General features: G+C 40.3%; 1 protein-coding gene and 1 long non-coding RNA gene across 6 annotated transcripts; one reads left to right on the top strand and one right to left on the bottom strand.

The window, feature by feature from the left end:
- Window positions 1-2,340: 2,340 nt before the first annotated feature.
- LOC112292412 (uncharacterized) lies at window positions 2,341-8,021 on the bottom strand. 2 transcript variants are annotated; one of them, XM_024540861.3, is made up of 5 exons: window positions 6,902-8,021; window positions 3,685-5,492; window positions 3,220-3,441; window positions 2,977-3,108; window positions 2,341-2,847 (listed from the first exon to the last, which is right to left on the bottom strand). In XM_024540861.3, exons 1-5 carry the CDS (start codon window positions 6,909-6,911, stop codon window positions 2,656-2,658), a joined length of 2,364 nt encoding a protein of 787 aa, XP_024396629.1. In that variant the 5' UTR covers window positions 6,912-8,021; the 3' UTR covers window positions 2,341-2,655. The 2 variants fall into 2 exon arrangements, with proteins under 2 accessions (XP_024396629.1, XP_024396639.1); XM_024540871.3 differs by lacking the exon at window positions 6,902-8,021 and adding an exon at window positions 5,689-6,746.
- Window positions 8,022-9,956: 1,935 nt separating this feature from the next.
- On the top strand, window positions 9,957-16,386 carry LOC149989976 (uncharacterized). 4 transcript variants are annotated; one of them, XR_016505975.1, is made up of 3 exons: window positions 9,957-11,280; window positions 11,837-14,872; window positions 15,194-16,386. It is a non-coding gene; the product is annotated as an uncharacterized LOC149989976 (long non-coding RNA). The 4 variants fall into 4 exon arrangements; XR_016505967.1 differs by lacking the exon at window positions 15,194-16,386 and having other exon boundaries at window positions 10,350-10,610; window positions 10,960-11,280; window positions 11,856-12,627; XR_016505970.1 differs by lacking the exon at window positions 15,194-16,386 and having other exon boundaries at window positions 10,322-11,280; window positions 11,787-12,627.
- Window positions 16,387-27,614: the final 11,228 nt, after the last annotated feature.

Raw genomic sequence — 27,614 nt, 5'->3', positions numbered from 1 at the left:
GGAGGGACCTTGAGAACCCCCATATGCCTCGAACTTGCGATGTACACCGTGAAACGTCAAAATCGTATGCATTTCGAGCTTACGCCCCATGACGAGACTCTTGACAAATTTCCCTCCACAACCATGGAAAATTTCCTCCAAGCTCCCACGCCATGGATGACACAGCCATGATTTCAGGTTCAAAGCCGACGGTCACATGAAATCGGTTCATCTTTCAATAACAAATTCGATGCGTACAGAACGAACGACTTTTCACGGTAATCGGTGGAGCAAAGCATACTCGTGACGCCACTAATTGGCAAATCTCCAACGGATGAGTGCCAGTAGCATCTCGATCAGCTTGTGCAGATGCATGGACAACGATCGTCCACTGTATGAGCATGCGAATTTAATAATGATTTCGGGACAAGTGATTGGATCCTCGAATCCCTGAGAGAATTGAGTCCTTGGAACAATTGTCGACGTTTTATCTAATCCACCTGCTTTGAAAGAAAGGTCCAAAGCTCAGAGAGTTGACGTATGTATGGGAAAGAGACAAGAGTCCACGAGCTCATTGTTCTATTGCAAATTATGCACCATGCACTGGGCCGCTCTAAATCCACCTGAAGAAATAAAATATTTAAAAAAATGGTGTCGTCAATTCCGCTGATATAACATGATAAGTAACTTTTAAGATTTCAGGCGAGTTAGATACGGACTGGAAACGTTGTGGCTGGGTCAGAGTTAACTGAAACTGTTGTCGCGTGTGCTTCAAGTTTCTGTAAACCCTAAGCCTTTCACGGCCACTTTGTGAGGGAGTCAGTAACTTGGAAAGCCGTCAAGACCAGTGAGAGTATTGAAGCAACGTCGCTGAAGTGCGTTACTTGAGCTGAATCATGCTTACAAGCCTAACGAGTCTGACACTGTTTGAGTTTGCATCGCAAGTAAGAGCGTTTGGAAAATCGCGAATTTGTCCACAAGGTAATGTATATTAGTGATCTCTGCAAGTCTTTGACATGTAGTCGTACTGACGACGTCTGACACAGAGTAGCTGCGGTAGAAACTTACGGATTTCACCGGCCGTTGTGCAGGAAGAAGGAAAAAGTGTCGAGGAAAAGTCTGATTTCCAGCGGACCTGCACAGTGAATGTCAACAACAGCAGCCTTTTTCAAACAGATGTCGCATGCGCCGCCAGAGGTAACTTCAACTCACAGTCCGTTGCTTCTAGCTTACAGGAACCCATACATTAACACTGTAAACTTATCAGATAACTATTCTCCACAAAAACAAACAGGGTGTGCAATTCAAAAGAGGTCTGTATCAGGAATAAACTTGAAAAAATTGGTGTTGGAAGGGGGAGTTCATTCATCAATCTGAGTGCCACCACAGGCCAACTGACGAAAGATACTTGAAATATGATTTAATGACAGACTTGAGTAGGCCTACGACAGAGCCCAGAGCTCCATTTGCAGGGCGAGTGTTCTGCCAACCCCAGCTACATGTCAATGGTCTAAGCTCTCAAGAGATGGCTACATCTGTCCAGCCAACGAGCAACGAGGAAGAACTGACGAACGCACAAGTGTTGCGCGAAGAGACCAACCACGGATGACTTGCTCGTACTCTGCTCTCTACACTTGCGCCTCTATTTTTCTGCCTCTAGGTTGTTACATGTGTGATTTGAGATGATTCTGTTGATGGATTGTGTAGCCTAGGGACGGAGACCAAATGACGTGAAACACTGTTCCGTTAGGATAAGCGGGTCCAGCACTATTGCGACCGTGTCAGTACTGGATAAGGCTCCGGGTCAACAGACCAACCTTATGAGGTGGAGAAAACCAGTGACTAATCCTGGTCTGAGACAAACGGCTGACAGGCTTAATTCATTGTACACTGACGGCATGCCCATGCCTCTCTTATCCTCAAATAATGGAACCATCTATTAAAAATTTAAGCCCCCGCAGGGGACTGGAGGATAAAGGTTTCGCCGTAAACGACAGAAACCAGGGGCGAAATTGATGAGCACGTGAACTTGCTGCAGCAAGAATTGGGGCTTCCGCAGCGCTGCAAATTTTGCAGGGAAGCATATTGATGACAAGAAGCCAAGAAAGCTATATTTTCAATAAATAAGACTAGCACAAGAAATTTTCAATATAGAGAGAGAGAGAGAAAAAAAAAAAAAAAAAAAAAAAAAAAAAAATGCGAACGAACTCATCGTACAAGTACATCGAGTGCACGTCTGATTCACAGCTTCAACAGTACATGCAGCAGGAAGTTGCATCCAGGTGCATTCTCGCGTCCACTGGACACTGGAATGAACCTAGTTTGCAACCAACAAGATACAAGGCCCCAGTGCACACCAAAAAACTAAAGCCTTGTTGAAACAAGGACATGTGAGGTCCAAATTATAGGGAGTTCTGGGTCTTGACATTTATCGGAACCAAAACCCTGGATTCAAAATCAGTACGGACAAACCACCCAACGTAACAAAAAAACAGCAGGGCTAACCTGAAAGCGAATAACCTCTGCTTATGGAGAGGATCTGACGTGAAAAGAAGGCAGATGCTTCTGTCAACTCCACTTCACAACAAACCCCCTCCTAAAACTTGTTCTTATTAACAACTACATACATAATATTTATATAAATAAGCATAATACACTTCGACTGATGTTTTCTACTTAGTCAGCAGAAGGCTGATTGCCGTCCAACTCAATTACTTCAAGAGCAGATTTCTTCGGTTTCTCTGACGACTCCTCAGTATTCTTGCCATCTATGCCGGCAAACTCTGGCCCAGCAAGTTCGAGAAGCTCTTGCAAAGTGTTCGGTAGAGGGCCAAGCGCCTTAGGCCACAAAGAGTCATTTTTTAACATCTGGAACAAAACAGAAGTTGCACATGAACAACGAGCTCCCTGAGACCCAACATAAGCTCAATCCGCGGAAAATTAACGAGAAAAATGGGAAACAAACATTTCTGCTGTGAAATATGATGGAGACCTAACCTTAATCTGAAATTCCAAACACTGCACGTAGCTGATAGCCTTCTCCAGCATGGTGACCATATCCACTTTATCACCGTTAGGTATCAAGGCTTGCAAAACTTTGAGCCGCTCACTTATTCTTTCTCTTCGCACCTGTGTGCACATGCTCGACTCTATCAGACCCCATGTACTTTCGTGCCTCATAAATCAGTCGCTACAACATGACCATAAATAACGCAACATGTAGAAGAATGTTTATGTTACCCTAGCAGCAATGCTCTGCGGATCATTGGCACTCCCTTGGCGTGCACGAGGCTTGAGATTGGTGTTCAAAGCAGGCCCTAGAGCACGACCGCTTGTTGTACTTTGACTCACTTTTTGGTGAGCTAAAGCACTGATACTTTCAAGTCTGCTACAACCTTGAGGTCCCAAAAACTTTTGCATCGACTTCTTATTCATCGATCCAGTTTGGTCCTTGTCATCAACCTGACCAGACAATGTCAATCCATTGAAAACTTTTATTAAAAAGAACTTGTACTCCGACAACATGGTACATGAAAATTACATGGCATACTGAGCGGAGTCTCTGTAACACGAAGCCAAGACACTCACAGTATCAATTACCACAGCTAAGCATCATTTGATCATTGAAGTTCATACATATCACGGTTGGAACAGAACTGCGCACTACACATACGAATGCGAGACCAGGAGATGAGATAGCCTTACCGTAAGAGGGCGCTTGTTTACGGAATTAGCATTCTGCACAGCTGGGCAAGCCTTAGCATTGCTGGGCATGGTCCTCGGAATAGGACACTTCATAGTCCCAGTCTCAGGCTGCATGATAACAGGAGCTTTCTGACTGCTTGGTAAGCCAGCACATCCACCTATGGCACCATCCATCCGCAAGGGCCACTTCGTGGTAGACTCGACAGAATCGGGTTCTGCAGATCTGGTGTTACTCATGGTTGCTTGTTGTCTTTGTTGCTCAAAGGGTAAGTTGGAAATAGGAGATGCATTACTCATGGGTTGTAGCCTTTGCTCAAAACCCAGATTAGAGAGGGGAGGAGAATTGCTCAAAGATGGTTGTTTCTTTGGCTCAAATCCTGAGATTGAAATCGGAGGAGAGCTACCCACAGTTGGGAGTTGTCTTTGCTCAAAGACAATATTAGAGATAGGAGAAGAGCTACTCATTGGCTGTTTTTGTCTTGGTTCAAAAACCATGTTTGAAATGGGGGAAGAACTACTCATAGGTTGCTTCTGTCTTTGCTCAAATCCAATGATCGTGATGGAGGGAGAGCTACCCATGGACATTTTTTGCCTTTGCTCAAACCCCAAACTGGTAACAGGGGAGGAATTGCTCATGGATTGCTGTTGACTCTGCTCAAACCCCATGATCGGAATGGGCGATGAACTAATTTTTCCCAAGTTGTTCTTATCCGCCCATATACGATTAGAGGTCATCGTATCCTGCTGCTCATGTTGCTGCTTTTTCTGCGTAGGTACGAATGGACCAGGGTTGAAACTTGCCATCTTAAGTTCTTCAGATACAGCAGCAGCCTTGTGCATGTGAGAAGAAGCAGCTAAAGGAGACATCATCACGGATGCACTGCTTTTCTGGCTGCTGTTAAAAGATCCAACCCCGGAAATGTTTGATATCGAATTTCCAGATACCACTTCAGATGCAGTTAAATCTCTGCCAGTGGTAGGAGGAAGAGAGTGAGCATGCTGGCGCTTCGGCAGATGCATCAAGTCTGAGTTGCAACCGCCACTCAAGCCAGATGTAGTCATAATACCCTGAGGTGCAGCTGAAGCAAACATTTCCATCGAGTTGGTAACCATAGATGAACCCCCGTACTGGGTGGTTTGGGATGGAGTCCTCGGACCTCCATACTGAGTAGTAGGAGAAGCTGTGCTAGTGATTGGCCTGTTACTTGAAACCATAGACGAACTCCCGTGCTGAGCACTCTGGGTATTAGTGCTCGGGACTGCCCTGTTGTGTGTAACAGTGCCAAAAGCCTTGGTATCATTGTATACCGGTGCGCAATCCAAGTCGGTGAAATTCGGGGAGAGATGATTTAAACCCAATGAAGATGTGTTGTACGGTATGAACTGGTTGGTTAGGAGATCTTGCATGTTGTCCTGAACAGAGTATGAAAACTCGCTCTGCCCCCATTGCCCACTTTGGCGAAATTTGGGATTCCCGCAAACTAAATCTTGCACATCCCCAGACACTCCGGAAAGATGCAAGACAGAATCATAAGGTGATATGTCGTGAACAAGCGAGGGGGACATCAAGGCGATGTCATCTGACCGAGAGTGGAGAGCCCATGGTTCAGATCCCCAATGGAACGGGGTATCCACATGAAAAGACATCAAACCAGCTTGGTTGTCAGGACCACTAAATATCTCTGCCTGTTGAATAGGCTGTGGATCACAAGTACTCCATAAAGCTCCTGCTGGACCTGCCATTTCACACAATTTGAAGCACGCTCTTGAGCTGAAATAATTCCTGCTTTTTACAAGCAGAAATGGACCTGCAAAACAGAAATGGGAGGAGAAAATGTCATTCATGGGATCACGAATCATTAAAGAACCACAGACTGTCCATGTGAAAAACATGCGAGACATGCCTAAGGAATCAGTATCAATATGTGAGCAGGGTAATCACGGATGTGTTGTGGTAAAAGGTTAAAGATCGCCAACTACACACTAAAATGGCCGTGAGCATACCAAATTACAACTTGTAATCTGATATCACGTCGGGAATAACAAGGAATCTTTATCGGTCAGCGATTCCAGGTACTGCTCCGCCGCTCCTCGGCACAGGTAACGCCTAACAACGTCCAGCCTACTGTCCAGCTCGCATCTTCCAAGCCCTCCTCACGTGATTAACAAACCCCAGTCTGCTGCGGCTCAAAGATTTGGCCATTCGCATCCCGCACATGAGACTCAAAAAGGAACGCCGCTAACACTACTAGTCGTGTAAATCAGTTTACTCTAACCCGAACAATGTCTTAATGACTCGACGTGCGCACAAGATAATACGGTTACTCAGGTAAGTCTAATTGTAGTTCAATGTGAAACCAGATAGAAAATCGCATGCAGTTAGACTTCTTCAGTCTCCATTGCCAAGATCAATGCCTACTGGATTCTGATAGTCGATGAAGGATGGTGAGGCTCTGAAGTCCCCGCACGCTGTGGGGGCAAAAACAAAGGTCCAAAGAAAGAGGTGCAGACCGGGAGTAGGCACGCGAAGATCATGGACGATTCTAGCTCTATCACCCAGTGTTCATATAACAGCGCATGCCAGAACACGCTCTCCCGAGCTCGCTCAAGCCTGTAACTTCTCCTGTCGTGGCCCTCCAATGCAAATTTCAGGTTGTTCCAAGTCCTACACTTCCAATCCCTCTGTCCAGTTTTCCTCTCAAACTTCAACTCTTCTACAGCCACCACGAAATCCCAGATCGGGCACCAACGCACATCTTCAAAACCCTCTCCCTTAGTTGTCCTCGGCCTTTTTCGGCCCAGCCACGAGCCCAGCCTTGGTCAATCGCCACCTCACCTCACCTCAACTCATAGATCCACTGCAGCCCAAACCCTCACCAGAGAAGGTACCTACAATCCTCACCAGCGCAAAACGGAAGACAGCACAAGACAACTCCACAAAAGAAACAACTTCCGAAGACCGGAAAAGCAGTCACCAGTTCTACTTAAGCAAAGTACGCACACACTTCGCAGCAAGTGGACACAGAGGCATGGAGGGTGTGAGTTGCGTAGGTAAGTGCTGAGAAGAACTAGAAGAGGAAGAGGACGAACAAGGCAGGCTTAAAAAGGAAGTAGGGATGGGGGATGATAAGAATGGGGTGCGGGCACGCAGGGATGGGCAGGTGCGCGTTATAGTATTATAATCCCAAGTCGCCCCCTCTACTTCCTCTTTACTTACTCTTGTTCATCTCCTCTCACTTGCAGCCATGCGCTGCACATTCCGAAGCATCCTCATCCTCCTCCCCCTTGTACTGTAGCATCAGCAGCAGCCTCCAGGGAATCCAGCAAGCTATCCAGCACACAGCATGTTTTATAGTTCCCTTCCACTCCTCGTCTCTGTTCTTCTATTCCCTTGTCTTCTAGCCGTAATTTCCCTCCCGGGCTTCCGCCTCCATCGTTGTCGTTGTCTTCGCATCCTCGATTACCGCCTCTGCCCCCATCACTGCCACCCCTCCCCCTCCCCCTCCCTTCACTTTTACCGCCATCGCCGGATTTCTCCTCCTCTCTTCCTCTACTTCGCTCCCCCTTCTTACTTACCACCTCCTCTGACACATCTTTGCAGGCTCTCTACCTAACCTCGCCCTTCCTTACTCTGCGACCCTCTCTGCCTCTTAATGCCTTCCCCTCCGATCGTCCCTCGGGCTGCTTTTTTCCCACTTCTCTTACGTTGTGTCAGAGCATCGGCTTCGCACGCCATGGCCATGGCCGCACACACTCCCCCCCTCCTCCCTGTTTCGCAACGTACAGGTCAGAACGTCCCCCAGACTGCTCCAAAGTAAATATATTTATCATTCATCCATAAATGGATGTCAATCGGATGGTGGAGAGTTTCGTTCATCCATTTCATGCGCCCTCGCCCGCCTGCATTGATCCAGGTTGAGTTCGGAGCTCAGCGCAAGAGCAGAAAAGCGAAGGGAAGGAGAAGAGTTGTTAGGGTTGAGGGCCGAAACTAAAATTTCTGGTATTAAACCCAATTAGAGAGTAACACTACGGGAGGTGTGCCACCATTACGAATCGAGGAACCCAATGGAGCAGCAAGCAGGCTGAAAAAAACCTGAGGCTGGATGAAATCCTGCTTTGAAATCCTAGTCTGGGGGAGGTTGTTGTGCAGTAACGATTTCGAATCTACGGCCTCCTCTTGCCGCGTAACTATCGAGGTCGTTCGAGGTGGCCCGACCCCGTCAACTTTCACCCTCCTCCTCGTCCAAATCTCTCCCAAAAGAATACTCCGGCTCGTTTTGTATTTTTGAAAAAATAAAAATAAAATACAAAAAATGAATCTCCGTCTTGGGCGGGACTCCCCCAAACCATCGTCACCTCAAACATACTTCGTGGGTTTTTTATTCTTTTTGATTTTTGAGTTTCTGAAAACATTTTGTCGTTGGATGAGTCACATTTTGCTGAGATGGAAAGGGTTTGGGATATCCCATTTCTGTTCACCCTATATTTCGGTACTTCTATTGAAATGTACAGGTGCCATTTTCCTCTTGATATATTTATTTACTAAATGGGCACCAACTAATAAACCACTTTCACTTAATAGACACACAAATCAAGCAACTTTTTTTCACACCTCATCGCATGGTTCAATGCAATGACAATGTCAAGGAACACTTTCCAATGATGAAAGCCTGTTCCTTTGAAAACTACAAAATAAACAAAAACGGACCAAAGAAGAGCAAAAAATGAAGATCTTCCCATACTGGAACACTTTTAAAAAATTATATGGAGCCGACTAACCATTTTAGTAAACGTGGAATAAAACCACGCTGTTCACAGACACCCCTCACTGAGATTTTCGCTGTTCCACCACAGTACACTTGCCTATCTTTTGTTACCATGAAAAACAATACTTAATCTAGGGATCACGGCGTATCATCTCACAAAATCCAGGAATACACGCTGATAAGATCTGACTAGGTGGTGGTTTTGTAAATAGAGGGGGAGTGGGGGGGCAAGTTTGACTTTTCACATTAACAGGCTCTCTCACACCTCTGCCTACTTATCATACGATCATTCAGAGGTCTGATACAAGGGGCTTTTGTTCTTGCAGAAGCACGCCCTTCTATAATCCAGCAAATTGTGGGTTCAGCTTTATCATGCCCATCAGCTCAATTTTTCTAATACAAGGGGTGCCACAGGCTTTGCTTACACAAACCCTGGGTTTTTTTTTGGGTTTCGGAAGCTTAATGTAGGACAAGTTAGAAGAAGCTCTTCCCAACTGGCCCTTTTTTTTTTTAATCTCATCTCAGAGGACAGAGTTTCTTTACATAGAATTTAATAGTCCGTAACGTATTGGGTTACTTTTTTTACTTTTCTTCTCCTCCTTCTACATGTTCTGAAATCCTAATCCTTACAACCCACCCTCTTTCCTACAAAGTGATGAAATATTAGAAGATAATATCCCAGGGAGACTTCAAAGATTTAGAACATGTGCTACAAAAGTAGTTCCTTGTGTTCAAAAGTGAGCCAAGACAAGGCTGGATTTAGTACAATGTGTTTGGTAAACTTGTTGTTACTTTATTTTTACAGTTCCTGTATTCTCAATTGTATTGGTTGATGCATTTTATAGTGTACAACCAAACATACACATGCACACACACACACACACAAATAATGCTTTATATCAAAAATGTTGCTTTCACTCTTATTTTCATTTAGTTTTTCAAGGTAATTCCAACAGCTCATGCTGTTATGTTGTAACGCCACCAGATTTTTTTAATAACTGCAACACTTTCAATATAACCATTGAATGAGCCGATACGAGACTTCTTTTTATTAAAAATAAATAAATAAATTTGTAATTTTGGAAAATTTGACCAAAAAAATGCACGGTCTCTGTTCTTCGGAATCATTTGATTTGGTGGCAAAACCACATTGCAGTTAATGAATAAACTTATTAAATAAAACAGTAACGACAAGAGTGAAAATTGACAGAAAGCGACTTAAAAAAATGCGGTTGCCATTTCTCATGCAATTTTGGTTGATAAATGATTGAGATTGACAGGCGTTGATCGCCATTCATTTATCAATCATATTCTGAGACTGCAGGCGATCCTTCACTGGGGGGGGGGGGGGATAAAATCTTCGCAAAGCAGGCACATTAAAAAATGGGTGTGAAAGAAAGCCTCACATCCCTCCACATGGTGCTGCTTCCAATTCCAAGTCCTCCCCCCCCCCCTCCTCACACTGGGACGCCCCTTTTACTAGTCAACACAAGACCTGAGAGAGGGCGAGCGAGGCTTGCACCACCCCCACAAAATCACCGAAAGTAAAAAAAAGGTTGCCTAGCAAACCCTAAAAACACAGGGGCAAGAGGAAAATCTACAGACGACGGCGACTTCGATGGCCGCAGCAGGGTTGCTGATCATTGTGGCGGCCGGCCTAGAATACCAGCACCTAGCTACCCCTCTGCGCACCAATTTTAAACCCGAAATTCCTCCCGATTAAAAACACCCACATAATTCCATTTCTCCCCACATGGGCATTGTGGGCTGGTAGGGAAAGTGTGGACCCCCAGGTCGGTCTAAAATTAGGTTTGAGGCGCAAGAAGGCGAGGGGCGAGGGGCGAAGAAGAAGACCGCGACGGGGAAAAAGGGGGTGTTTTTATTATGCTGGTCGCGCCTTCAGGACAAAGTCACCTTTCGATCTCGGGTGAAGTAATCAATTCAGGTCCTGCAAGGCGTCCGTCCGTCCGTCCGACCTTCGCAGTCAGCTCTCTCTCTCTCTCTCTCTTTTTTTTTTTTTTTTTTTTTTTTTTCTTCCCCCAACGCGGACATTGGAACTCTACACGTGGTATTTTTCTTTTTGCCACGCCATTGTTTTGGTGTCTCGAATGGATTGTCTCCGTGTGAATGGCGTTCACTGCAAACCCTGACGGAGCGGAGGTGCGTTTCCTAGTCCCCCCTGCTGCCGCTGTCTGCTAGCGCGGCGTTTCCCTACTTTCGTCGCAATCATTCATGGCGAGCTCCCACGGATTGTTGGATATTGAAAGTAAGCTCGTTGTTGCTCGCATCCACGGAATCAACTGTGAAGAAGAAAAAAGAAAAAAGGAAAAATAAACACATGTGGGAATTAAAGGGTGAGAGAAATCGCATCCTGATTTGTTGAGATTCCGAAGAACAGAAACGTCTGCCGAAGATGGACGGTGATTGCAGATTGGCATTGCCGGAATGGAAATAGGCCGAAGGTGAGGTAGAGACTGATTGTGGCGTGTCGTGGGGTGGGATTGAGCAGTGATTGAGGATGGCGGAATGAGGGTGGTAATGGCGGAGCGGGATGGGGAATATTAGATGATTAGGTTTAGTTGAGCGGTGAGGTGTTGTGAAGGGAGGAGGGCATGTGGTCGTGGATGTGTAATCCTTGGAAGACTAGAATGTACATGTTCGGGTTTGCGGTCGCGTCTCTGGGGGGTACAGCAGTGGTGAATGTGGCGCGTGGACCGTGGTTGGGGGGCAACATTGGGCGTGGCATTGGTCCTCATTTAGATCGGAAGTCGAGGCTCGCAGCAGGAATGAACCGCCGTAGAGGGAGCTCCTCAAGTGTGACGCCCAGCATGTAAGACACAGCTGCTTTTTATTTTGGCTAAATCTTATTTTAATGCTGACGAGTGCAGTTGTGTCACTGTTTGTTCGGGTTTAACGTGCGATGGCATGACGTTTAGATGGAAAGCTTGTAGAGCATCGGCTTCGTTTGCTGAGATGGATTGGAATATCAGTGGGCTAAATTTGGTTGTCACACATGAGGAATTTGCGTGGGACGCTGTTCATTGCATCCTTTTTGGACTGTAATCATGAGATCGCGCTGCAACCCATCTTCTGGTTTCTCTCTTGAAGGATTCTTGAGTCAAGTGATCGATGATGAAGGGTGTTTCCATCTTGTTCTTACGGGGAACAATGTCCGCCGTTGTGCACATGGGTTTGTATGGAATGTTTCACTGAATCAGATTTTGGATTCCGGGGCTTGATTGTTCGACTACCGATTCTCTCCTCATGAACATGAATCTAAAACCCAGATGCATGGATGTGCGATTTAGCTCTAAGGAATTGGCATTTCTATTTTAGGTTTTGAATGCCTGACCCTTATGTCGCCTCTTAATCGAGGCTCACTGAAGTCTTGGGCCATATGAATAGGAGGAAAGGCGCGTACAGCGTGGCACCGGGGGGGGGGGGGTAAAGAACAGCTACTCCGTGCGTGGGGTTGTCAACACACAACAATAGCGGCCTCAGCGATTTCTGAGAACCTCTTCAGAACTCTTGACCGTTCAAATGGAATCTTTCTTCAACTCGATGTAAATGTAGGCGAATGGTAAAGTTTTCCAACATGAACTGGAAAGATTTAAGGGTCTTGAAAACTTGACTGTTAGCACTTCTAAATTGTGGATGCACGATGCTTGGATTTTTCCAACTGGATCTAGCATTTTGTGTTGGTTGCAGCTCTTTGTAAACCGTTTACAGTATTAGAGAATGTTTGTACAGTACATTACAGAATGTCTCTACAGCCTCGGTTCTGTACAATTCATACAGTGGACGAGAGTATCTTTCTATGCATAAGCTGTCAGTTAGTAGCCCTTAATTATATTAAGCAAGTTTTTTTCCCCACTATATATGATCCCAATTAACACGTCCTCCTGGAAAGCGTGGGGGTGTTTTCTGCGTTACTTTGAATTCTACGACTCGGGGAGAAGTTACTGCAGCTATCTGTTCTTATTTCGGGCTGCCACCGTATACTTACCGTATCAATATTTGACAGCAAGGAACAATAGACATTCCGCTCGTTTTAGTTACAGAGTGATGTTGAGTTTTCAGGCTCGGAGAAACTCATCGAGATGGGTGCTTTGCCAAATGTTAATATAACTTTTATCACGTTTAATCAAGCATGAGCTCGACTTATTATAGTGATCAACTTGTACTTGGAGGGGGTCATCACGGACCCCCTCCAAGGAAACCTCTCATTTGTCCCATCACATGGTATTTGCTGCGTTGGGCCAAGTTGTCTATGTTTAGTATGGGGACCTGTGTACTCTCTGCTACATGTTGACTACTGAAGGTGTTGATTTTACTGGAGATTTCTTGCTTGAGCGGGCATTGTTTGATGATGATGATGCGGAAGAGGGTGTGTTGAAGAACCGGACCGCGAACTTACGACTACTACTCGAACTTCAAAACAGCAGTAGAACAAAAATGTCTATTTTTGGACAACAGCAATTTCATTCTCACTTTCACACCAATGGTACGATTCTGGTCAAGACGATAGGAGAATGGTAATCTTGTTACGATTTCATGTGGAAAATGATGGCGCTTCGAAGCCAGAGTGAAGATTAGCGATTCCTGTTGCAATAAGGGATTGCGGACTCCGTTGCACGTCCTGTTTTACGTGTGGGTGAGGCTTCATTGATGTGTGGACTTTCTGACCAATGTGGTTGATGCATGACACATTTTTTAAAAACTGTCTCATAAGGCCTCTAAAGTCATCAAACGTGCTTACATTACCAAGGACGTTTGGTACTGGCTTAAGTATTTTGCTTCACAGGGCTAATTTATTCCATCTACATACAAATGCTTCTTACATATTTCTGAAGTAGGTGCTTGGGTGGACAGTTGGTCAGGTTTTAGGTTTTTGGACATATTTGTTGTATAAGACTAATGCCCAGTTTCTATGATTTGTTCAATGTCTTCGCTTTTCAGGTCTTGCAATTTGCTCTGATAGATTCTCTATTTTATTGTACAACTTCATTTTTGACATTGTAGGCGTGTAGCCCAAGGAGTGAAAAACTGAGAAGTGAAGCCAGAGTGAAGATTAGCGACTCAGGAAGCCCCGTTCTGTTGGTAAATTTGGTTTGGTTTTTTGAGCTTGGATGGTGGTTTTTGTTTTATCCCATTTCAGTAGATGACGATGGGTAGATTCTTGACATAGATTGCCTTGTTCCTGCGAATAATCGTGATTGGATGTGTATTTTCGATTCCATATCCTGTAAAAATCCAGACAAGTACAGAAGGATGTTCAAAGTACCGGAGAGAAGAACTCTCACTTGGCATTGAAAAACAAATTGCACGCATGGGAATATATGAACCAATTCCAAGTTTGTGAAAAACACAGACGTTGCCTGAGGATTGTACCACAAAGTTGTGTTCCATTCATTGATGCAACGTGACATCAAGGCTCTTTCTCTCAATCTTTTTAAGAATAGCATTGCGCTTGATTGCAATCGTCTGTAGTCAATCGTATCCCGATGAATGCATGAAGCTCAGAAAGCAGCTTTATATCTGATAATTAGCGTTCACCAAAATGGAGGTGGGAACTTGCATGGTTTTCGTCTTGTCGGAGTCACCCAGTAATGAACTTGAGCAACCTACAGTTTTTCCTAGCTAGAAAATCTTTCTTTGTGCAAGTAAGTCACTGAAAGCCCTTCATAAAACTACACTTCCTTTAGCCGTATGTTTCACTGAGTTTGTTTCATAATTTTACTCGAAGGTTTGTTCCTCTTCGTTGTATTTTGTAATTTCATTCGAAGTTTGGCCTTTTGCAGCTGGTCTTCTAGCATTTCTACAGCCTGTTCCTTGTCAATACTCTTCCACAATCCATGTGGCAGTACACAGGCTCTAGATGCAGATGCGATGCAGTTCCGTGATCCCAGAGACTTTCTAAAATTGTTTCAAGTAGCTTGTGACGAGTATACATGCACAGCTGAATTATCAGTTAATCGGGGGCTTTCTGTGTGAATTATTCAATAATTGCATTTTTTATCCCTACAAATTTTGGTGACGGTCAAGGGGAGATCATACATATTTTCATCACCAGGCTGTTATGATTGATTGTTTTGGAGGCCGTTTCTAAATTTGCAGTTCAAGAGGCCTTGTCGTGTTCGGCTTCACTTGAGTGTTCCCTCATTGTTCATGCCCAAAGAATATATTTTCTGTTTAAATCTCTGCATTTTTATCACCTTCCTGATTCAGTTGAGTTAGTTTTGGTCACATTTGAGGGTACGCTAAACTAGGTTCACTAAGAAGGAGACACACCATTAAAAAAATCGACAGTTTTTAGAGTTAGCCGCATCGAGCTGTCGATTTTCATTTCCATGAGATACAAGCTTTTGTTTCTCGGTTCCGGCCGTTGAATGATGGAGAAGGATATAATTAGGTTCTTTCAGGTGACCGTTCCACGAACCCTTTCTGCTCATTCTTAGTTCTGTTGCTGTGATTGAAGTGTGATATGATAAGTGTTTTTTCTTCCTCTTGTCCTCAGCATAAAAGTCGTGAATTATGTTTGATCACTAGAAGTATCATCAGATGTGATTGTTATGGTACACGTTTGTTTGCAGACAGGAATTTGATGCTTTGATTTTGAAGTTGATTTAATTTGCGATTTAATTGTCTGATCAGTGTTGTGGTGTTCATAACATTCGGCGGATCCTTCTGTGTGAAATACAGTTCTTGTCTGTCGTCATTCACTTCCGTGTTTCCTCGCGCAGGTTCGCACGTCGTCCCTTGCAAGGCCAGCAGTCATTTCTGCCTTGATATTATTCGTATTAATTTTTGAGAATCTCTCTCGAATTCGATGATGAATGATCGTGGGACGTATGGATGTAATGCGTTGTCAGCGCATACACCGTGGCACCTCATGAGGCATTGATGCAACCCCAACTCAACTGCAATAGGTTAATGATTAGACGAGTATGCTCCTTCGCTTTGCAGTTGTTTGACAACGTCATCCTCCGCCCATACATAGCATTGTTATGCTTGCTCAATGTATACCTCACTTTCCCGAAAGGAAGTCGAAACGCATGTTTCAGGCATGGAACAACAGCGGTAACCACCTTTCGTTGTCGCCAGGAACTTGGAAGGACTGTGAATGCTATGATTGTGTTCGTCCTACGAGTAAACTGAGCAATATGGTTACTTGAAATTGACCTGCCGCGATATTGCTTGAAATATATCTGTACGTGTGTCTGTAACTGTTTGCCCTTACACCATGTCCATGTCCTTTTCACCCACGAGCATGCTTGGCAATCTATCTATCCGATAAACAATCATCCACCGCTGGGTGCCTACTGGTGGACCTGAATTAACCAACTGTATGGAAGCCCGTGGTGCTACTGTAGGGGCTGCGCAGGAGGCAAGTACAGATTCCATTAACCTAGAAGATGAATTGCACGATGACAGCATCCACATAAAATTCTCTGCGTCAGTCTAATAAGTCCTTTCTTGCAGGTTTTCTCCCTCTGCTGAAGTGCCCAGTTCATAGAAACTCCACCAAGGAATTCTACCCACTTCATCTTTCATTTTACAAGCGATTAAATGAACTGCTTAGCTTAGCCTGATATGTCTTGCAGGTAACACTGAAAGGAGAACTTGAACAATCATGGACATGATGGTGAAGGAGCTGTAGCGTTCACAATGGCCGTGGGGGGTTGGTGGATTTGTTCCTCCGCTAAAGCCCTAGCTCGCCCTGCCGCGCTCAGGGAATCGCTGCAATTGCCCGCTACCAGCAGCTTGTCAGAGGTTCTATGCTGTGATTTCAGCATCCATTAAGCCCTGCAGTTTCTGCACTGTTGCCAAACATTTGAGACACTGCGTTATTTGACTTTCGTAACTATCTAAGCTTGTGGTTTATTATGAAACGCAGATTGAAATAAAAAATAAAAAAAGTCACTGTTAGTGTGAGTTAGTTGTTTTTAACAATAATAAAATGGGCCTACAAATAAAATGTCATCCAATGGCGAAAAAGTGTCTGCCCCCATTTTGCAATATTTTCCCTTGTGATGGATGCCATGCCACTAATTCCATCATGTTTTTTTATTGCATTTTTTGCATTTTTTTTTTCCTGCCATTCTATGCTCTCCATCCAATTCCTTGTTGCACAATCCATGCATGTAATCCTTGGATATGAACAATAAAATGATATCTTAGAGATTAAATATAAGGTAGATGTTAGAGAAATGGTCGCTTATTTTTTTTTTTTGCCCATCTCAAATTAATAGACCTTGTGCACATCAATCATCAAGTCATCGTTTTGGATGTTATGTGCTGCACAAACATCTACAACTTGCCTTTACTCTATATCATTCAATCCACCGCATTTAATACCAAGTTTTTTGTTGCATATGTCTTTATGAGGTAGAAAGACACAACATCATATCAAATCACTGTGGAATACCTCCATGATTTGTTCTACAAGAAGAAACTTCCAATCATATTTGATGTTGATTATGAATGTGCTATGATCTTTATCCTAGAAACTATATTTTGGCATACATCTATTTTATTTTGCATATGGAATATCAAGAATACTGTTAATAATTGTAATTAATATTTCAATGATATGGATATATAAGAGGATTTTATGAAGAAATAGCATATAATATAATGCTTGGTTTTACATTTTTTTCCCCTTTGAGATCTATATTAATAGCAATTAGTATTTTTTTCATAAGTGATGTATAATAATTCCAAAGAAGCATTTACAAAAATTGAAGATTACATTCAAGGAAAAATACAAGTCCAAAATATTGTATGAAGAAGGGATTTGATATCTTACTAATATCTAAATTGATCATTTCAAAGAAAAATTTGTTGCAACATGCACAAATTGCCTTTATCACTTTGGACATACTATTACTTTTTATAACAAAAGTACACATGCTAGGTTGAAAATATATTTGAGAATAAGCACATTTAATTTATTGTTGGATGGTAAACATATTGATTAGTCTATTAACAACTATTTACGTCATAATATTGCTAACTTGGCTTATGAGAAGAACAACTCTTAGCTCTATTTTTTGAAAATATCAAGAAAAAATCTTTTAAGATGTTCAAGAAAAAGTTTCTAATTTTGTACTTTTAAAAGTCAAAGAATAAACAAATTGACTTTGCTTTCTTAAATATTTTGTAATACTGGATGCAATATGGTATATTTTGACTCATATGGTCTTTAATTTGTAGTTGGGCTTTGTAAGGTACTTAACTCAATCAAGCAATAAATTTGTCATAGATATATTATACATGAGACTAAACAAGAAGTTGAATGGAAGATTTTCAACAAGAAAGCTAATAAAAACTTAATTGAACCAAATGAGTACAAAATCAATACCAAATGAGGTAAGTTAAAGCTCGAAAAGATGTATTGTTGAGACTAAGGAACCCTTCAGCCTTAACTCTAAAATATATTAGGTATTAAGAAGCTTCTAAAGAAGTTTCTATGTTGCTTGAAGATGAAACAACCTTAAGAAGTTTTTTAAATAACTTCTTTAATTTTCTTAGAACTTTCTAGAACCTACTAAAATATTCTAAGAACCTTTTAAGAATATTTTAATACTCTTTTTAGAATCTTTTAGAACCTCCTAAAATCTAATAGAATATTTTAAGAAGATTTCTAGAATCTTTTGTTGAATATATATAACATCACCTTCCCTTCTAACTGTCACGGCCATAATCATGTAAGCTAATAATTACATATAGAAATAGGTAAAAATAAGTTAATTCTATAATATTTAATATAGAAGCTTTCTAGAAATTTCTTAGATGCTGCTTTGACTTCATAGGTGTCTTTAATTGACTTTTTGGATTAGAAACGTGGTCAACAAGTTAGCCATGTGCCACACATGTTGTTAGCTTGAAGATCAAGCTAACTATGTGGCCCACACGTAGAAAAACTTGCCTTGTAAGTCAAGGCATGTGCCCTACAAAGTCAATACATATTGGAGGTCCTATAGAACGTCGCCACGTAGCCCCTAGTTAGAGAGTATATATAGAGACAAGAGTGAAGGCTTCTTCACTCTTGTCAACTCCTTTCTTGCTTTTAGTCTAGTTTCAAGGGTCTCTAGTTTTTTTGTCTTTTGGCAATAGCCATTCCAGTTTCTCTTTCAATATATATACTTGTTTATATATATTTTGTTACCTCTCTTGAGTGAATGCTCACTTGTTTGAATTATTTTTTTATCGAGTTCTTGTCCTTGACAGATTGACAAGAGTGCACTTACAATATCAGAGCTTTGTTTTTCTTGAGTAAGAGTGGATTACCCCTTTCTCTTGACAAGACATAAGCGTATTAGAAGTTTGCGGATTACCCACTTCTAAACTGATATTGTTCTTAGTATCTTCTTTGTTATCAAGTCTTTTCTTTTTCTTTTGTCTTGAGTAATATCAGACAAATTTTTCTTCTTAGTATCATTATGGCAGAGCTTGTTGAAATGAAGAGTGCAATGGCACAAATGCAAGAACAATTGAGGGAGTTAATGCTTGCGATGCATCAACTCAATTCACCAACACAAGAAAGAATAAGAATAGCAGAAAGTGGAGATATAGAGATGATCGGAGCTGCTTCAACATCTGCACCAAATCACATTCCTTCTCCAATTGTACAACACCCTGTAAGCACTAGAGAACCAAGAATTGCTTTACCCGAGAAATTTGATGGTACAAGATCAAAGTTTCGAGGGTTCATCAATCAAGTACAATTAGCAATTGAACTTCAACCGCAAAGCTATCCAACTCCAGGATCATAAGTCAAGTTTATTGGCACTCTACTTTCTGGTTCTGCATTATCGTGGTTTTCATCTTTTCTCGAACAACGAAATCCAATATTGGACAATTTGGAAGCTTTTTTGGCAGAGTTTCGATCTATGTATGGTGAATACGATGCAACTCGTGTTGCAACAAACAAGATCCGAATTCTGCGACAAGAAAACCGCTCAGTAATAATGTATGCTTCACAATTTCGACAACTTGCAATTGACATCAAGTAGAATGATGCTGCACTTATCAGTCAATTTCTTTATGGATTGCAATACGAAGTAAAGAAATTGATGCTCAACTTACATGATCCTCAAACTTTGAGTCAAGCAATCGATTTTGCGGTAAAATGTGACAATCGACTTTTTGAATTTCAATCCGAGAGTCGTACACGGGAACCTCAACGTTATTACTCAATGGCAACATCAGCATCTTCGCCAAACGTACATTCAAAAGTAGAAGACATGCAAATTGACGCGGTACGTTTTAAACTCCTAACTGAGCAAGAAAAGATTCATCGTCGTCAAGAAGGATTATGTTTATACTGCAGAGAACCTAAGCACACTGCTCAACATTGTCCAAAGAAACAACGTAACTATAAAATGAGGGGTACGGCGGTCAAAGAAGATAACATGTCGAAAAACGGATTCGTCCAGCTACAATAGGGACCGTGCAGCTAGAACCTTATACAATTCCTAATGAAGGTCCTATCCTCTCCTCAAAATCCTCTTCTTGTTTTATAATAGAATTATATTTAGGACCTAAGAATTACAAAGCCTTTGCTTTATTAGATTCAGGAGCCTCAGCATGTTTTTTAGATGAACAATTTGTTAAAAGTCATAAAATACCTTTTGTACAGAAAACTAAACCCGTACATGTAGAAGTCATTGATGGCCGTCTTTTGTCTTCTGGAGATGTCACTCATGAAACTCGCCCTATAAAAGTAACAATAAACGGTCCTGTTAGCTACATAGCTTTTAACATAATTAAATCCCCATCTAATCCAGTTATTTTAGGTTTATCCTGGCTAGAAAAATATAACCCTCGAATAGATTGGAATTCTCGTAAACTTGACTTTTCCCAAAGCATTATTAATAGTTCTACCAACCAAGTAAAAAGTTATAAATCTAGTATAGTAAAACCCGTATTTATAGGTGCAAAAGCATTTATATACGCAGCAAAAGAAGGATCAACTTTTGCTATTTATGCTGCACCTATTTCTGAAAGCGTAAAGACTTCAAGTGGCATTCCAAGTCAATATTAGGATTATCAAGACGTTTTTGAGAAAAAGAATGCAGATATTCTTCCTGAGCATCATCCATATGATTGTTCAATCGACCTCAAGGAAGGAACTCAGCCACCATTTGGATCAATTTACAGTTTATCGCAAGATGAGTTGGCTGAACTCAAGACATACATTGACGAGAATTTAGCAAAGAATTTCATACGCCATTCAAAATCTCCAGCAGGAGCTCCAATTCTATTCGTAAAGAAAAAAGATGGATCTTTGCGAATGTGTGTTGACTATCGAGGACTCAACAAGATCACAATCAAGAACAGGTACCCATTACCTTTGATATCAGGACTCCTTGACCAGTTGAATCAAGCTAAGATTTATACAAAAATAGATCTAAGAGGAGCATATAATCTAGTACGAATCAAGGAAGGAGACGAATGGAAGACTGCGTTTCGAACCAGGTACGGACATTTTGAATATAATGTCATGCCTTTTGGACTCACGAATGCACCAGCTGCTTTTCAACATCTCATGAATGATGTATTTCGTGAATTCTTAGACAATTTTTTCGTCTGCTACCTAGACGATATCCTGATCTATTCTAACAACGTCGAAGAACATGAAATACATGTTCGTCAAGTATTACAAAAACTTAGAGATGCAGGATTGTACGCCAAGATGGAAAAGTGTGTATCTCACACTACTCAAGTTGACTTTTTATGATACATCATTTCAAATGATGGTCTCATGATGGATTCTAAGAAAGTCGAGACAATCATGGATTGGAAGATTCCAAGGACAATAACAGATGTCCAATGTTTCTTGAGATTTGCCAATTACTATCGGATCTTCATCAAAGACTTTTCACGAGTTGCAGCTCCACTTACACGCTTGACCAATAAAGACAAATTCCAATGGAATCAAGAAGCGGAAGCAGCATTTGAAGCCTTGAAGACATCGTTTGTATCTGCACAAGTCTTATATCGTGTTGACTTTTCCAAGGCATTTTTTATAGAAATACACGCATCGGATTTTGCCTTGGCTGCAGTTTTGTCACAAATGGGAACAGATGACAAACTTCATCCGATAGCTTTTCATTCAAGAAAATTCTCAGCAGTTGAGATCAATTATGAGATCCACGATAAAGAACTGCTTGCAATCGTAGATTCCTTTCAAAAATGGCATCATTATCTAGAAGGTGCTTCTAGTCTAGTCACTGTGTATACAGATCACAAGAACCTCGAGTATTTCATGTCAACACGCGTGTTGAATCGTCGTCAAGCTCGTTGGAGTATGTCTTTGTCAAGATTCGAGTTCATTATCACTTATCGACCAGGAAAACAACAAGGTTTGTCCGATGCATTGTCTAGACGTTCTTATTTTGCACCAAAAGAAGGAGATGCAGCTTTTGAGCAACAAAGAACGGTCCTCTTGAAACCGGAGCAATTTCATCTCCGAGCAATGAAATCAACATTGACTGTTGATTCAACTTTTCTCAAGAAAATCCAGTCCAGTATGTCCTCAGACCCTCTTGTTCATGATATTGAGAATAATTCTTCCAAGTCTCATGATTCTTCTAAGTTCGAGTTCAAGAATAATCTATTATATTTTGAAGGATGCCTATATGTTCCAGAAGGAGAAGCACGTTTACGTGTTCTTCAAGTACATCATGATTATCCAACAGCAGAACACTTTGGATATAATAAGACTTTAGAACTCATATCAAGAGATTTTTGGTGGCCACAAATGTGGAAGTCAATCAAAGACTTTGTACAATCATGTAATATTTGTTCAAGATCAAAAACTCCTCGTCATCGACCTTACGGACTTCTTCAGCCATTACCTATACCAGAACAACCATGGTCTTCTGTTTCTATGGATTTCATCACAGATCTTCCAAGCTCAAGATCTTATGATTGTATATTTGTGATAGTAGATCGTTTCACCAAGATGGCATATTTTGTGCCATATACAAAATCTATCACAGGTAAAGAAACAGCTAAGCTTTTCATTGATAATATCTATCGCTATCATGGATTACCTAAAGATATCATATCAGATAGGGGAACTCAATTTGTGTCGAGATTCTGGAGGACCCTTTTCAAGATTTTAAAAGTGGACATAAAGCTATCTTCGGCTTTCCATCCTCAAATTGATGGACAAACAGAGCGCGTAAACCAAGTCTTGGAGCAGTATTTAAGGTGTACCCTCAACTACCAACAAGATGATTGGACAACCCTTCTGCCATTGGCAGAGTTTGCTTATAATAATACGGTACATTCCTCCACGCAACAAACACCTTTCTTTGCCAATTATGGCTATCATCCACGACTTGATGCTTTTGATTTTTTAAAAGTTGATAATCCTCCAGCAGAAGATATGGCAAATCGGTTGTCAGAGTTACATGCAATAATGAAGGCGCAATTGAAGGAAGCTCAAGAACGACAAAAGATAAACGCAGATGTATATCGTAAGGAGCAACCACAACTCAACGTGGGTGATAAGGTATGGCTACTTTATCGTAATATCAAGACCACTCGTCCTTGCGACAAGTTGGACTATCGAAGGCTGGGACCATTTTCTATTTCTGCACAAATCAATCTAGTTGCATATCGTTTACATCTACCGAAGACAATGAAAATCCATCCAGTATTCCACGTGTCTCTTCTTGAACCATACAAGACAGTGGACATACCAAGAAGACGACAAGCTCCACCTCCTCCTATAGAAGTGGACAATAATGAAGAGTTTGAAGTAGAAGAAGTCTTAAATTCAAGGCGACGTCGAAATAAAATAGAATATCTTGTCCATTGGCGCGGATATGATATTAGTGAACGCACATGGGAGCCAATGAAGAATCTTGCAAATGCTGCAAAGGCGGCGGAGGCTTTTCATCGACGACATCCATCAAAATCAAGATGAAAACCTTCTTTATAAAAGAAACAACATCTAGGCAAGATAACATTCTACTTTCAATTCTTGTTCGTAGCTTCGTTGTAGTAGTGGCGCTCAGGAGATGGAGAACCAACAACCAGCGGATTCGACTCAAGAGCCTTCATTTGAGGACCTGCCGGACGAGACATTACGATTGTCACAACCTTCAAGACGACGCAATCGAGATGAAGATCTTCAAGAACGACATGTTCTTCCTCGAATAGATGGTAAGATACAACGCGTTTGGTATCACGATTTGGGAAGGGACTCCCGATGTTTGGTGATTTTGCTAGAGGTAGGAACAACTCCTGATGGTGTTCCAAATATTCTATTCGAAGGAAGTTACGAAGGCCTCAACAATGATCAAATAACTGGGTGGTCTTCCTGTCCTGGTATGGGACACTACCGATGGTTGAGAGGCCCTATCAATCATCTTCGAAGAGAACAGAGATCAGAGTATGTGGCAAATACAATTCGTCGCATCATAGATTTCCTCAACATATGATGACCGCTCCTCGTAGAACTCGTCCCTAGAATGGGGGGGGTAATGTCATGGCCATAATCATGTAAGCTAATAATTACATATAGAAATAGGTAAAAGTAAGTTAATTCTATAATATTTAATATAGAAGCTTTCTAGAAATTTCCTAGATGCTGCTTTGACTTCATAGGTGTCTTTAATTGACTTTTTGGATTAGAAACGTGGTTAACAAGTTAGCCATGTGCCACACATGTTGTTAGCTTGAAAATCAAGCTAATTATGTGGCCCACACGTAGAAAAACTTGCCTTGTAAGTCAAGGCATGTGCCCTACAAAGTCAACACATATTGGAGGTCCTATAGAACGTCGCCACGTAGCCCCTAGTTAGAGAGTATATATAGAGACAAGAGTGAAGGCTTCTTCACTCTTGTCAACTCCTTTCTTGCTTTTAGTCTAGTTTCAAGGGTCTCTAGTTTTTTTGTCTTTTGGCAATAGCCATTCCAGTTTCTCTTTCAATATATATACTTGTTTATATATATTTTGTTACCTCTCTTGAGTGAATGCTCACTTGTTTGAATTGTTTTTTTATCGAGTTCTTATCCTTGACACTAATTCTTTCCATAAGAAGTATCAGTTTCATATTTGCTTTCTTTATTATATACAACATCTCAATAATAGCTTTATATAAAAGTAATCCTAAAATAGATTTAAATTTTTAAAGATAGCATTGATGAAACTCTTGTACCTTTTGCAATGCATTAATTAGATTTTTTACTAGTTCCTATATATGCTTATTGAAATGATAGTTGTATCAATGAATAAAATATTCTAACTTACATCTTTTTGATTGAAAATCAAAGATCTTTTATACCTCATATTTCACATGATTATCTGTTCTAATATAAGATAGAGATGGTTGTATTCTTCTTTGAATAGTTGATTCTAAATAAGCCTCTAAAAAAGAAACATGAAAGATTGGAAGTACCTTCATAGATGTGAATAGTACCAATTAATAAGCCATTTAATTAATTTGCTTTTGAATATAAAATGGTCCTAGTCTTTGATAGTCCAACTTATTGCAAGATCAATTGGTCTTAATATTTTATTAAAGAAGCCATATTTTATCTTGAATTTGAAAAGTAGAAAATTCTATTTTAAATTTGTCTAAAGATACATTGTAATAATTTGAGCTAATTGTAAATAGAACTTCAAAGTTGATTAGAGTTATGACAATTATTTTGCAAGATCTTTAGCTACTAGATTTTCATCCTATGATGTACCAAAAATATCAAGCTTCTTATAGTAACCATAATTGGATTAAAATGGTATTTGTTAAATCAAAGCATGAAGATTATTATTATAAGAAAATTTTACTAAAAATAAATATAAGGTCCAATCATCTTATTCATAGTTGATGATACATTACAAATACTTGCAAAAACATTAATCTCAAAAAAAGGAAATTCTTAATACACTCTTATATCATTGAAAGGAACTAAAAAATAACTCAAAGATAATATAATATTAAACTAGAATGACTACTACCAAACAAAAGAAGATTAGAAAGACTTGAAATAAGACTAAAGAATAAAAAGGCATTGACAAGAGTGAAGAAGGCTTCATTCTTACCTCCATATATACTCTTAACTAGAAGCTACATAGCGATATCCTATAGGACCTCCAAAATGTGTTGACTTTGCAAGACATGTATCTTAACTTACAATGCAAGTTTTCTATATGTATGCCATATAGTTAGCTTGTTTTGCTAGTTACCAATAGGTGGTTAGCTTGTTGACAAAGTTTTTAACCTATCAATCAAGTACAAACACATGTTAAGTCAAGCAGCATCTTTGAAGCTTCTAAGAAGCTTCTTTGAAAGGTCTTATGCAATTAACATATTTTTATATAATTTTACATATTTCCACCTAATCATATAGGTATTTATTAGAATATTTATATATGTCTATGATATTACCTTCTCTTCTAGGGACGAGTTCCATGAAGATTGGTCTTCATATGTTGAGGAAGTCCAAGATGTGGTGAATTATATTTGCCACATACTCTCATCTTTGCTGTCTTCAAAGATGGTTGATAGGCCCTCTCAACCATCAATAGTGTCCTATGCTAAGGTAAGAAGACCACCTTGTTATTTGGTCTTTATTGAGACATTTGTAACTTCCTTCAAATAAAATATTTGGAACACTATCAAGAATTATTCTTACCTCTAATAAAATCATCAAACATCGCGAGTCTCTTCTAAGGTCATGATACCAAACACATTGTATCTTGCCATCTATTTGAAAGACATGTCATTCTTGAGGATCTTCATCTCGATTTTATTGTCTTGAAGGTTGTGACAATTTCAATGTCTCATGTCGGAAGTCTGCAAATAAAAGCTCTTGAATTGAATCTATTGGTTGTTGGTTCTCCATCTACTTAGCATCACAAATATATAGAAGATATAAAAAAAATAGAAGGTACGATGTTATCTTGCTTTGATTCTATTACTTTTATAGCAAAGATTTGATATTCTTCATCTTGGTTTTGATGGATGTCGTCGATGAAAGGCTTCAATTTTCTTTATTGTATTTGCAAGATTCTTTGATGGCTCTCATGTACGTTCACTAATATCATATCCGCGCTAGTGAATAAGATATTTCAACCTATATCGGTGCCACTTTTAGTCTAAGACTTCTTCCACCTCAAGTTCTTGATTATTATCCATTTCTGTAAGAGGAGGTTGTATTTGACTTCTTCCTAAGATATTCATTCTCTTATATGGCTAAAGAAGGGATATATGAAATATAGAATAGATCTTCATAGACTCTGGTAGATATAATCAATAAGCAACAAGATTGATTTATTCACAAATAGGAAAAGATCTCAGCCTATGATAGTCCAACTTATCACAAGGACAAATAGTCTTGATATTGCAACAAAGTAATTATATCTTGTTATTTACGTTGAATTTTGGTTGCTCCTTGTGATAAACATCCACGTTCAACTTTTGTCATTCTTGAGCTTCTTTGAATTGTATCTTCATTGTTGTATGTAGCTCTAACAAATGATTTGCTAAATCTTCCATCATATGATTATCAATTTTTGAAAAGTCAAAAGTATCAAGTCATGGATAATAACCATAATTAGCAAAGAAAGATGTTTGTTGAGTAGAAGAATGTACGAAATTATTTTATGTAAACTTTGCTAATGGCAAAAGAGTTGTCCAATCATCTTGATGGTAGTTGATGGTATATCTCAAATACTGCTCTAGAACTTGATTCACCTATTATGTTTATCCATTAGTTTGAGGATAAAAAGTTGAAGAGAGTTTTATATCTACTTTTAGAATCTTGATACAAATTGAATCTCCTTATCTGATATAATATCCTTAAGCAATCTATGATAGCAATAGATATTATCAATGAAAAACTTAGCTATTTTCACACCTGAAATAGATTTTGTACTTAATACAAAATGTGCTATTTTGATGAAGCAAACTACAATTATGAATATAGAGTCACATAAACTTAAACTTGAAAGATCTATAATAAAATCCATAGAAATAGAAGACCATGGTTGTGAAGATATAGGCAATGGTTGAAAAAGTCCATAGAGTTGATGATGAGGAGTTTTTGATATTGAATAAACGTCAAATGTCTAAAAAAAATCTTTTATTACCTTCCACATTTGTGGCCACCAAAAATCTTTGAATATAAGCTCTATAATCT

Source organism: Physcomitrium patens, chromosome 1 (genome assembly GCF_059467195.1).
Source record: "Physcomitrium patens ecotype Gransden chromosome 1, ASM5946719v1, whole genome shotgun sequence".
Classification (NCBI taxonomy): domain Eukaryota; kingdom Viridiplantae; phylum Streptophyta; class Bryopsida; order Funariales; family Funariaceae; genus Physcomitrium; species Physcomitrium patens.
Note: the sequence above shows the minus strand (reverse complement) of the source record. Positions and strands in the feature narration are given on the sequence as shown.